The 12,489-nt window shown below is 41.3% G+C and overlaps 1 protein-coding gene across 1 annotated transcript in view; it reads left to right on the forward strand.

Annotated features, from left to right (window-relative positions):
* The first annotated feature begins 8,034 nt into the window (after positions 1-8,034).
* The window catches only part of LOC119908149 (glutamate receptor ionotropic, kainate 5-like), a 99,109-nt gene continuing 94,654 nt past the window's right edge, over positions 8,035-12,489 (forward strand). The window contains exon 1 of the mRNA XM_038725904.1: positions 8,035-8,187. Within this exon, the coding sequence (XP_038581832.1) occupies positions 8,079-8,187 (109 nt within the window). The 5' untranslated portion in view covers positions 8,035-8,078. The remainder of the gene's footprint in view (positions 8,188-12,489) is intronic.

The raw sequence follows: 12,489 nt of genomic DNA on the forward strand, positions 1-12,489 counted from the left end.
CAGATAATTGATGAAGACATCTTTGAACATTATTAGTATTTTCACATTACTTAAAAACCATGTAGAACTTTAAAGGATTGTGTGGCCTCAGTGGAAACATGAACTCTTTGAATGCGGTCTTGTTCATAATGTCTTGTGTCTCTATTTCTGCTTCTTCTACTCTCTCTTTTATAAACATAAAAATTGGCATTTGACCATGTTCCTTGTTAACAAATAGTAGTTGATAAAATGAAAAAACAGATCAACTCTTCTGATATAAAACACACTTTGATTAATGTTCTGTTGCTGTGAGAAATCCGTCAGTTTTGCACCGTGCTGCTTCCTGCCGCTGAGCGTACCGCAGGGCGCTGGGTTTTAATTTTTTTTCTAAAGTAGACCAACACCGTGTGCAGGAATTGAACCTCGCTCCTTCTTCGCTCCTGCTGCCTCCCTGCTGTTTTCAGAGGCGGAAATGTGTCGTGTGTCAGCGGCTAAATGAAGGGATTACCATGTCATTATAGTGGTTTGAGTCAGCAACACTTCATGATGCCGCCACTGCAAAACAAAATCTCCTTATCCCCTAAAGGGAGAGAAAGCTAATATCCTATATTTAGGTGAGCATTAAGGGCCATTACCCGACAGACAAAGTGCTTTATCCGGAGCGCTCCTCCTTTGTTGGGTTGGAGCCTTTTTTCCTCTTTTATTGCATCTAAAAAGAGGTGGGGAAGAAATCATTCTTCACATCAGAAAAGCCCACAGCCAGCTCTGATGTTTCCTCTCTCAGCTGAATGAGATGAGCTAACAGCAGGTCAGGCATGAAGCAGGAAAGTCACATTCATGATGTAACCTTTAAAGCTGCAGATGGAGGGGAGGGAGAGTTTGGGGTTTTGAAGATTAGAAGGCGTGTTTTCTAACCTTTTGTGTTGAAAAATGTATTCATGTTGACCGAAGCGGCTTCAGTTCAGTTTAAAATGCTGGAGATCCTTTTGTCCCGCTGAGCTAAATCTTTAAAGCTGCTCTTCTTCAGGGATTTCTGTTGACTGGTAGCAGCGAGAGCCAAAACAGAAAGTGTGTGATGTTTATGTAGTGCAGTGTAAAGTCAGGCTGTGGTGGTCGGGCTGGTGGACGGACAAATCAACAATGATGTCCCAGGTTTATGGCAGAGTTTTTATTATTTAATAATTTTGCCACTTCTTAAGCCCCTGATGTTATCCCACCTCAGAGAACTGTGACCTGGATGAATCTTCACAGACTGTTTTTAAGGTGCTATCGACCTCATGAGCTTCAACAACAAGGACGAGATCCGACTCCATAAATTTCATCTCTGCTTGTTATCATCTTTACTTGCATTTGAACAAATATCTGATCAGTTGGACCAGATTATTTGAATCTTTGATCGTTGGGTACACATTCGATTTTCAATCTTGAGGTTCAAATATTGAGGCTTGTTGGAGTACAACAGGCGGCCCGCGGGCCAGAACTGGCCCACCAGCAATAATATCTGGCCAGGTTGCTTTGATAGCAGAAAAATAAAAAATAAATAAATTGATTGTGGCTGGTGCTGAAATAGATCTCAGTCATGACAGCAACAGTTACTCATACAATCACTTCATTGCTGGGACGTGCACACTCACTGCAGCATGTTTTATTGTGAGCATGTGCAAAAGTGTCCTTATAATCGGTTTGTTTAACAAGGATGGAGGAAAAAAAATCTGCCGTATGTTGGGATCAATCATACAACTTTCACGACACGAGTCCCTCACACTACCGACATAGCTAAATGTACATACGAGTAACAAAGGATTTTAAATAATTTGATATGTTCTGGCCTAACGGCTTGGAAAATTCTTTTCGATGCCAGACTTAGTTGTCGACCCCTGGCTTACAGGCTCCAGTTCACATCAAAGGGAAAACTAAATGAAGCCCTCAGCTGTTGGGGGCACTGTAAACTAAGTGATGATAATGGCAGAGTGGCAGTTATGGGGTTGATTAATTTTACTATTGCTTGATTTTATTACAGATCAAAACAGTCAAATAGCCTACGTTTTAATGTTAATCAGTAAGCTGTCGGCTACAACAAACAAACAACATAATGAAAACATTTAAATAATTAATATATATTATATTTAAAAATAAATAATTAAGAGTTGCTCGGCTCAGCTTCTCACACTCTGGACTCTCAGTAATGAAGTTTTCCTTCAAAATGCATCTGCTGTTGCAGATTAGTCGTCTTAAATGTCATTTCTGAGAGACAGGGCCGCACGACTCCGTCACTGTCGGCATTCTTAACAAGAAAATAGGAGCGATCAGACGCCTTCCTGATATATGAACAGAGAAAAACATTCAAGTTCTCCTTGAAACCACACCATTTACGAAAAAGAACTACACATGCAAGTGTAAAAGCATATATGAATAAATTAATTGAAGTATAGATCACCTTAACCAAGAAGGTTCATGTTAGGTTTTGTTATTCATTGTCAGTCAGCAGCATAAGATAAGCTATTAACACATTTCATTGAAGTTTGGTGGACTGCACTGCACTGAAAAGCTTTTGTTGTCAGATGATTGATAAAGACATCTTTGAACATTTTTACTATTTTCACATTACTATATTAAAAAAACATGTAGAATTTTAAAGGATTGTGTGCCTCCAACCGGTTCTCACTCCCAAGTTGTCACATATGGACACATGGTCTTTTGAAAATGGCGATGTTTCGAAACGCTAGCGTTTTATTTTGAAAGTCTAACCAGATGTTGCATAATTATTGTTGTGCTTGTGACTTGGCAGGTATCATTTTGAACATTTTTTCCTTTCGTTATAATTATAAAAAATGTAATTAAGGCGCAGTTTGTTGTCCTTCAGAATGCATCTGCTGTTGCAGATTAGTCGTCTTAAATGGCGTTGCTGAGAGACAGGGCTGCACGACTCTTGCAGTCTTAACATGAAAATAGGAGCGATCAGATGCCTTCCTGATATATGAACAGAGAAAAACATTAACCGTTAATTACAGCACTGACTGCACAGCAGCCATCAACCTGGTTCTGCACGCATCTAGTCTTCCAGTCTGCCTCGCTCGTTCCCCGGCTCACTGTCCGATCACTTCAACCCTGCAATAAATGTTCATCTTTAAACCCCAGTCTCCTCCCTCTCTTAGTCCTGCATTCAGAGGTCCTCCAGTCTAGCCGTAACAAGTTAAAAACAAAGTTTTAGTAATAATAACACCCATCAGATTCTCCCTTACTCACGTCATTGCCAGACTTTGTTGGGCATTCATCCCTCTTCAGCTGTTCTGCTATCAAACACGTAGCTCTGGCTCGTGAAATGACAGCCTGCTGAACGCATAACGGCGAGTTTCTGGGGCTATGACTGGACAATATTTGGTTAGTGAATGGTCAGTTTAGGGTGGCCAAAGATCCTGAAAAATTGGGACAGTCTTGAATTATGAGCAGTTGTCCCGACTCCTCTCCTGTCAGAAAATTTGAGTAAACCTGAGTTTTGGGTAGTTATAGCTTAATACAAAATGGATAAAAGAGTCAGCTAAATGAATAAATGTAATGTGTCAACACACGTGATAGTGAAAGTTATAATCGCAAGGACAGAAGAATTGTAGCTGCAGGCAGATCTGATTAACAACGCGCTGATGAAATCAATTAAAATAAATACATCGTATGCAACAGTTCATGATTGACTCCAACTTACTTACAATGCAGTCATTCAGACTTCATGAAGAAAAAGAAGTGGACACTGATTCATATTTCTTGCTATGTTTAGGGGGGTCAATATGCTAATAATAGGTCATATGTTTTAATTAGAAAATGTCTTAATAAACGCTTCCTTAACTGGGTGTTTGTAAAATTCCTTAACCTTTCCTGTAGAGATCAAATTCATAGAAAACCCAATCTCTGAAGTCCATGATGAAAAACATCTCTTACTCAACGGGGCACTGCTGTGTTATTGTGTCTGTTTCTGCCCCAACAAACCCCACTCTTCAACGCTCTCTTCTTCACTCTCTTCATCATCCAAAAATATCGTCTCATATGTCCTCAGGACATGTTCGGTCCGCGGTTGCCGACCCTCGGCCGTCTTCACTTGTAAAGCTGATGAACCGGGACTTTAAAGCCTTCTGCTCTGCTGCACTCGCTGTGAGTCGCTGCGAATGAGTGTCAGCTAAATGCCTCCAATGTAAAATGAGATGGGATTGAAAGCAGTTAATAGAGTTGCGGCTGTGATTAGCCTCGGAGCTGCTGCAGCGAACTGCGGTGGCGGTTGGTATCAGCGGGGTCCCGCCGGCTCTGTTTGCTAGCTGACATGATAGCACTTCCTGCAGGAAAGACCCTAATTAATTGTTATCATCATTGTTTATTTCTGCCTGCAGCCATTTCTCATTTCCTGTCTCAGCTCGCCATCACGTCTCTTTCTGCCCAATATTCTGTCACTCACATTGTTGCATTCTTATTCTTCCCTTTCTTTTCTTATTCATCACTCTGCCGTTTCCTGCCCTTTTCTATCTCCGTATGTCTCTCTGTTTGTCCTTCTCCCTTGATGTTTTGTTTTCCATCCCACCGTCTCAGTGGCTCTCCAGCTCTTTCTTTATCATTCTTTATTTATTTCATGCACTGGTTGGGAAACAGCAGGTTGTTTCACAGGGTCATTTTGGAGGTACTTGAAAATTGAGCTTTGAAAAATGAATAAAAAAACAGTAATAGAACACAGACATCTTCTTTATTAAGGCATTTCAGACTGCATTTAGCCCCAGAGCCAGCCATAAGCCACAGGGTTGTGCATGACATACATTTCATTATCTGACCATCTGCCCATGTCCACGAGGGTCCTCCTCTCATTTGGAGTACAAGTTACATCTTGGAAAAACAGTGACTCTTTGGTTCCATCCACTGAAATAATTTCTGCCTCTCTAACACATTTTTGCACGATTCGGTCTTCTGTTAACCAACAGTCGTGCGTTCAAACTCTGGGATGACAAAACATTCAGCTTGGAAACACAGGAGAACATAATTAGTATGTATATCAATCATTTAGTTTAAAACCGTTACGCCTGCATTATCATAATCATCTGTGTTATGTAAGAGAAGCTCTCTCTTCCTGTCTGCCATTGAAGGCTTTTATCTTACACTCTTTACCTCTCTGCGGTTGGCGTCTCACCCTCTCCATCAAGCTCGTCCCGATCGACTCGAGCCAATTTAAATTCCATTTGGGAATCCCATTTAAATTCATGTGGGAAGTCTCATTGGCAGGGCGGCGATAAACATTTACCGAGGGGCGGGTTAAACAAATCAACAAATCAAGAAAAGAACATGGTGTGTGTTTGTGTGAGTGTGAATGGGTGGGGGGGGGGGGGGGGGGGGGGGGTGTTGACATAACTCAACTGTCCACGCAGTCATCCAAAGATGAAGCAGTTGCATGATGGGATTGAACAGTGGTAGATGTTTGTCGGGGCTCTGCGCCCGCTGTGTTGGTGTTGTTCTGAGAACTTAATGCAAACATGCAAAAACACACACACACTCACGCTAATGAAAAAATCTCGCTTCAGTCTCTCTAATCTACTTTGAAGATTTGGAGTTTCGTCATGCTCCTCCGCTCAGCCATTTTAAATCTCTCTCTCTCCCCCTGCAACACGTGATGGTCTCTTCATCCCTCGCTGACACTTTTGTTCTGTAATATTTTCTTTCAAGCCTTCTCTTTTCTCTTTCTCTCTTCTGTCTTGCTTTCCTATCTTGTTTTACATTTTCCTCTCTCCTCCCTCTCATATTCACATTTTGTCTCTGTTTCTCCTTTTGCCTTTCCTTTTCTCTAACCTTCTCAATCTTATGTTCACTCTCTCCATCACCTTTGCTTTCTCATCCTCATCCATCCAGCTAACTTTCAAAACAGAGTTCATATCTTATATCTGTTACACTGTAACACCCAAACAGAAAAACTGCTCAGTCCTTTGTCCTCTTTTAGTTGGCAAACAACGACCTAAAGTATTGACCGCAGCCAACGTGTGGTTACTCTGCAGAGTCTCAGCTGCTCTCACCTGTATTGTGTTTTCATGAAGTTGAACTTTTGATTTAGGTGTTGTAATCAACAAATAATCCAGAAATAGAAACTTTTTTTTAATTGCTACCACTACCATGTGATCAAATGATCTGACCAGAAACTTGATGCCAACTTTTGTTACAGTTTTGGATATTCTGCGGTACGGCCAAGTTTCAGTTGGTTCCAAAAAAGTACTGAGATTTGACACTGGATGAAATGATCCGATTTCATTTGTCATTATTTTTGTTTACTTAGTGGTAATGAATCCTCCTGTCCACCAGGTGGAAGTGCAGACAGCAAGGAGACGTGATAAAATGAGCAGCCTGTCCCTACAGGTCAATTAATATACAGACACCCATTATTTATGTTATTAGCAACCTCTAGTGGCCAAACCTAGCACTTTCAGACAGGAGAATGGCGTTTAAGTCCCATGTGAACCCAAGTAAGTGTTTTAAAGAGGTGGTTTTCTGCTTTTTGCCTTGTTCCCTCTCCTTTATTGACTTATATAGGCCTACCTTTTTTGTGCATGTACTAGGTTTGCAAAGGGAGTTCCAATCTCCCAGAGAAAACTCTGCTCTGAACTGCCTGAAAACAGCTCATTTGTAGTCCGGCCGCTTCCCTTTTGAAAGCTAAATGCGCCTCATAAAACGCTCGCCAAGCGGCTACTCCGACACGCCCTCAGAAACAGCGAGCTGCAGCACACAGCTCTCCTCTCCCTTCCAAACACTAGCTACCCTCCAGGCAGTCAGTGGACATAAAGTTGATCCTGTGATGTAGAGACAGAGCTCAGTTAAAACTTTATGGATACAGATTAATAACTCACCGCTCTGAAACTCTCGCTCCAGTCCGTGTTGCCAAGCCGGTCGGCAACACGTACGTCTGAACCCGAGCTGTTACCGGCTTCTCGCTGACCCGCCCTACTCTGCTTCTGATTGGCTAGTAGTCCTTAACTAGGAACTGAGCATGTGCAACTCCCAACAAAGATCATTTAGAGACAAGATGTATCACTCCATAGCTAAAACGAAGCCTCAACACAGGATGAAAAGAGGAGCTGCAGCAATGTGCAGTATGACATGAAAATATGGTGTTTTTGGAAAATTAAACCATGTAAACTTGTTCTGGTACAACCTCCGAATAAGATTTAGAACCTGAAAGTGAGCAGAATACCACCTCTTTAAGTTAAATAGCGTTTTTGACTTCCGTCACGTGACTTTCGTAACTTTAACCCAACCAAAGATCTCCTCTTAAACCTAACCAAATAGTTCTGTTGCCAAAACTTATCCAGACTAGGACCCTTTTTAACAATGTTTTCCATGTGACTTACATAACATACTGACTGTCTGGTAAGCCAGACGCTGTCACTAGACTGACACGGCAACTGCGCATATGTGTCGTTGGACTTTCCAACAGCCACATGTCATTTTGGGACCTTTGACAATCGATCCAATTTTGTTGTTAAGCCATGAGGACGTGTTAAAATTGAGTGATCACAGGTTTGTTGTTGCAATGGCAAAAATATGAAATACCTTGATAGACAATAGACCAAAAAGCAGGACGTATAAAGCATATGTCTGTCGCTTACAATTCCAATCAGTCAACAGTTCAAACAGAGTCATCTCAAGAGTAAATAACAACGGCTCAATGGTCTTCAGTTTTACTTTGAAAGTATTTTCACTTAACTTCTCACAGCTGATAAGGTTTCTGTGTCTGTGCTCCTCTGTAGCTGATGAATACAATGACAACATGCTGTGAAGCTCATGAAGATTGTGACAGTGTGGTGTGTGTGATGCTTGTTGTGATGTTTGCTCATGGAGCGGCTGTGTTGACTGTCAGCAGAGAGATTTGTATGTCTGAAGGATGTTTTACAGGCGCTGGTGGTATTTAATGATCCTGTAAAACATGTGTAGCAGTGGTTAAATTTCAATAATTAAAATCAAGACTCATAGTCGGCAGATTGTAATATCATACGATATGTTCTACATGTTGTACTAATGAATCATCCTGTCCTGCAGGTGGCGGTACAGGCAGCCAGCAGACCATTCTCCATGAGGAGCAGTGGAAGATGCCGGCTCTGCCAGCACTGCTGCTGTCGATTTACGTCGCCGTCCTGCTGCTGACCATGGCACCACTCTCCTTCAGCCAGGCCAACACCCTCTCTGCTGTCCGGATGGGTGAGTACATCACCACGACATGGGTTTGAATCCAACCATGTCTGTTTTTCTGTCTGCTGTAAACACCGGTGCTGCTAACACGTAAACATTTAAGAGGCTTAATTTTGTTGTTGAGTGAGTCTTGATACAGAAATGCTACATAAATTCCCAATCATTTAGATTTCTTGCCAACAGTGCAGTAGCCTGTTACAGCCAAGTTATTTTCACTTGAATTTATCTCCCAGAAGATTTAAAGTCAGGCAGGATAAGAAGCCACGTCTGGTTTTGATCTTATGACCCTCTGGCTAACAACCACAACACCATGTCAATTGAGGTCATGTCAGTGTTGGTAATGTGGGAGATAAAAACCCTCAGACCGGGCCAGAGGCCTTATGGGCCTTCACTCTCACACTCAATTCTCTTAAATGTAACTGTAACTTGGACTTAGATGGATTGTAGTTATTTTAATATAAATGGTATTCTTTTCAATGAGACACAGATTCCAGGTTCCATGTTCTTGTGCTGTGCCACATGATGACCTTCACAGCCTTCAGAGTTGCAGTCCACTTGCAAAGGTCTTTTGTATTCATGTGTCTTGTATTTTATCAGGCCAGAGTGCAGGTGCTAGCAACAGTTTGTTAAAATCCATAAAGGGCCCATTGTCCCGCAGTCGGAAATACAATCAATTCCAAATTATAGACTGAGCCTCTGATACGGGCTGCAAGCAAACCTGTTCAACTGGCCGGGTGTGTGTGTTCTTTACAAAAATGTGAAGGCCATAGCCTGAGAGCAACAGGCTGTGAACGTGTTAAACATTACCCTAGTATTTAGTCGTTATCAAGCTAGTCATATGGAATATTCATCATGGCTAAATGCAAAATAAAATCAGTAAATTATCTTGATTCTAACTTTTCAGGGTCCCTAGATATTTTGGCGAATCTGGAATCAGTTTCCTTTCTTGTGCACAAAGTATTATGACTTGCCTACCTGTGCATCGTTGTGTTCCATCGCTGCCAGATCCAGGTAGCGCTTCCTACGTTGTTTTCATTACTCGTACTGCTTACCGTTCCTTCTACTTTAAGCAAACTGCTCTATTAAGCTACGTGATGACATCGGAATGGGTGGATAGCAACGACCTGTTGTTTGTCTGGGGGATTTTAGATGCTAATAGAAGATCTGACAGAAATAAGCTCCTGATAGAAAGTGTCATTATTGACCCAGAATCCCACAGTATCTATGAATAAAAACGCACACACAAACAGATCTTCTGCATTAATCCTCTCTCCTGTGTGACGGTGTTAACATATAAAAACACACACGTCGCCTCTATTTTTGAATGCTCTTCCCTCGCTCGCTCCGTTTTGTTGTTTTTCTATCGCTCTCATCTTGTGTTTCCTTTATGTTTTGTTTCTCCTCACCACCCATCGCTGTCTCTGTTTGCCATGCTGAAACCTCTCACACAATCTCTTTGCTTTGTTTGCCCCCCCTTCCCCACCCGAGGCTTCCCTTTGTACCGCCGCTTGCTCTGCGTTTTCATTTCGTCTTCCCTCCTCGTTTTGTTTCCGTCCCAGGGTGGATAATTTGTAAGTGCAAATAAACGCGGCAGAAACTGGATCAGGAACGTCTCCATGACTTTTCTTCATGATTCTCGGCGAGACCTGAGCGCCGCTCTGCTATCAGCGCCTCTTATTTCCCGTCTTCATCATGCCCCGCAGAGGAGGATTAACTCCAGTAACTTTACTTTACGTTGGAAGTTCAGCTCCCTCCCCGCAGCAGATTAGAAAAAAAAAAAATCCTGTTCATCTCTCAGCCCTGTTGGCCCTGAGTTCAAATCCCTGTTGCTTTTATCAGGCAGGGCTGCTGCAAAACCGGCGGGCACTTACATCCAAGCTGCCATGGCAACCGGGTCACCTGGCAATGTGTAATGGCTCACCTTTCACTCTTCCATTAATTTTAGCTGACTGCACCACACACTCTCCCTTATATTCTTTTGTCTGATAAGTGGAGTTACAGAAGTCTCACTTTCACCCTCACAGATGATGATATGGAGAGGAAGTTACTGTTTATTTAGAAAGAAAAAATAACAATTGATCTTTAAACAAGTCCCAAATGTCAGTCCGACTCTCAATATTTCCTGACTTCCTGTCTGTGGCTCTTAGGTCCAAGCCCATTGGCTCTCCCTGAAGACATAAATCTTTAAAAATTCACAAATTTATAATTTCAGGTTTCAAAAGGCTCAGTAATTTCCTAAAACAGCTGCTCACTGTAATTTTTATCAAACAAACAGGAGGAAATGGTGCATTTAGATGCATTCAGATTTTGCTCTAGTGAGTGTCTGGGGCAGCAGGACAATGGATGTGGCACTGAGTCAGAATAATTGTAATAAATTACAGTGTGTGTGTTCATGGTGATAAAGGAACAAGTCAAATTATAAGAGTGGAAAGTTCTTGTTGTTTTTTCCAGTTCATTATGAATAATTCTCAATAAGACTTTATTGCCCCACAATGGGGAAATTCACTTCAGCAGCTTCAGATACAACACAACAGATACGAAAATACACATTAATTAATTAAATAAAAGGCTCAAAACTCAGTAACTTGCTAACTCAAGTAGACATCTGACAGGAAGGCTGCTGGTTACACTGATTTTGAAGTAGGAAAAATAAGATAATATCTATTGCTGTTTCCAAGTTGTTGAAAGACAAAAAAAAGGCAAATCAACAGACTGTGTGTGTTTGTTAAAATTCAGCCAAAAATGCTTTTTGACTGTGTTCAGGTGCATGGATGTTTCCTTTTAGCTGCATTTCTCTCTTCAAGTGGTGGAAAATCTAATTTAGTTCCACTCAGCTATAACCAAATTCTTTTCAAGGGTCGTGATTCAGCAGCTGAGAAATAAAAAGGACTGTGTGAAAGTGTTTTGTCATTCAAGGACTCGGGTCATGTTGGGAAACAGCCAGCAGTCACATGCTGGTACAGTTTGTCCTGCGGCGGATACTGTAGGGCAGAGTTATGTGCTGCTATGGCAGGTAACCAAACATCAAGCGATCATCAGGGGGCACACACATGTTCATCTTTGATCTTTGCAGGTGCTGGCTAACAATCATCTGAACAAAAGATAAAAATACCCGCTCACCACTGTCTCATTCTCAATTCTTCTATGTTCAACATTGACATGACAACATTTTGACCACAAATGGCCTTCCTCAGGTCAGTCAGACCTGGAAAACCTGTGCGATCAGCCTCTATACAGCCAAATGATGTATCATAGGAAAGAAAAAAAGAGTTGTGGTGAGTCAAGGAGCCGTCAAATTGTATCTAGATGCTTGACGAAGATGGCGTCCTTTTGTGTCAATGCAGGTTATGGCAGGGCAGAAAAGAAAAAGCCACCACTAGTTTGAGAAGCAAATGGTTGTCATAGATAGACAGCCCTTAGAAGTCAGCATCTCTGCACTGTAAGACATTTCAAGGTCGTTTAACTTGGAAATGCAAGTTCACCTGCTCCCTTGAAAATAATAAATAAGTTAACTCAACATGACGATTGCATTTATTTCTACTAGCAAATTAAAGTCGATAGAACGGTCTCAATGTTGCTTTTTTAGTTGATTAAACGTTTTGTAACTTCTTTAAATGAAGATGATTTATATTCCAAATTTGTTTTTATTTAATGTATAGGGATTTTCTCAGGTACTCACTCAACCGGTGGCATTAGTCTTTTCAGGTTTTCCACAAAAGTGTCTACATTTAGTTGGAAATTAAATACATGACTTATCGGTAATGTATAATTAGTTAATTATTATGTCCATGCTTTAACTTTGTGATGGTCAGGGCTGGACTTGTAATCTGGCATACCGGGCAAATGCCCGGTGGGCCGACGCACCTTTGAGGCCGGTGTAACATAAATTATTTATTTATATAACTGTTTTTTAAAAATGGGCCAACAAATGACCCATGAAGCCAAAAATGCCAGGGCCGATGTTTTGTTTCTGTCCAGCCGTGGTCATGGTTGAAAGAAGATGCAGTAACTATTTTTTTCTCTTGCTCCCATCCTTACACACCCACCTTTTTTTTTCAACTGATAACATACCCAAGTTCAATCAGCACATCTGACAACAGTCTCAAATAGTCAATACAAGGACTGAATGCAAGTTTAATTTTTTAAAACTTGCTCGCTGAGTTAAAAAGAAGTAGTAAGTTGACGTATCTTAACAGGGCTGTAATGAATAAGAGTGAGGGGTTAGCACGTGTTCTTTATCATCAGTCATTCACTTTTTTATGTTATTTGGAATTAAGTTCAGCAGTTGGAAGTCAGTTTATTCCTGTAAGA

This window comes from Micropterus salmoides, unplaced genomic scaffold, assembly GCF_014851395.1.
Source record: "Micropterus salmoides isolate LMB-PRFRI ecotype aquatic unplaced genomic scaffold, ASM1485139v1 Ms_hic_scaffold_17, whole genome shotgun sequence".
NCBI classification, from domain to species: domain Eukaryota; kingdom Metazoa; phylum Chordata; class Actinopteri; order Centrarchiformes; family Centrarchidae; genus Micropterus; species Micropterus salmoides.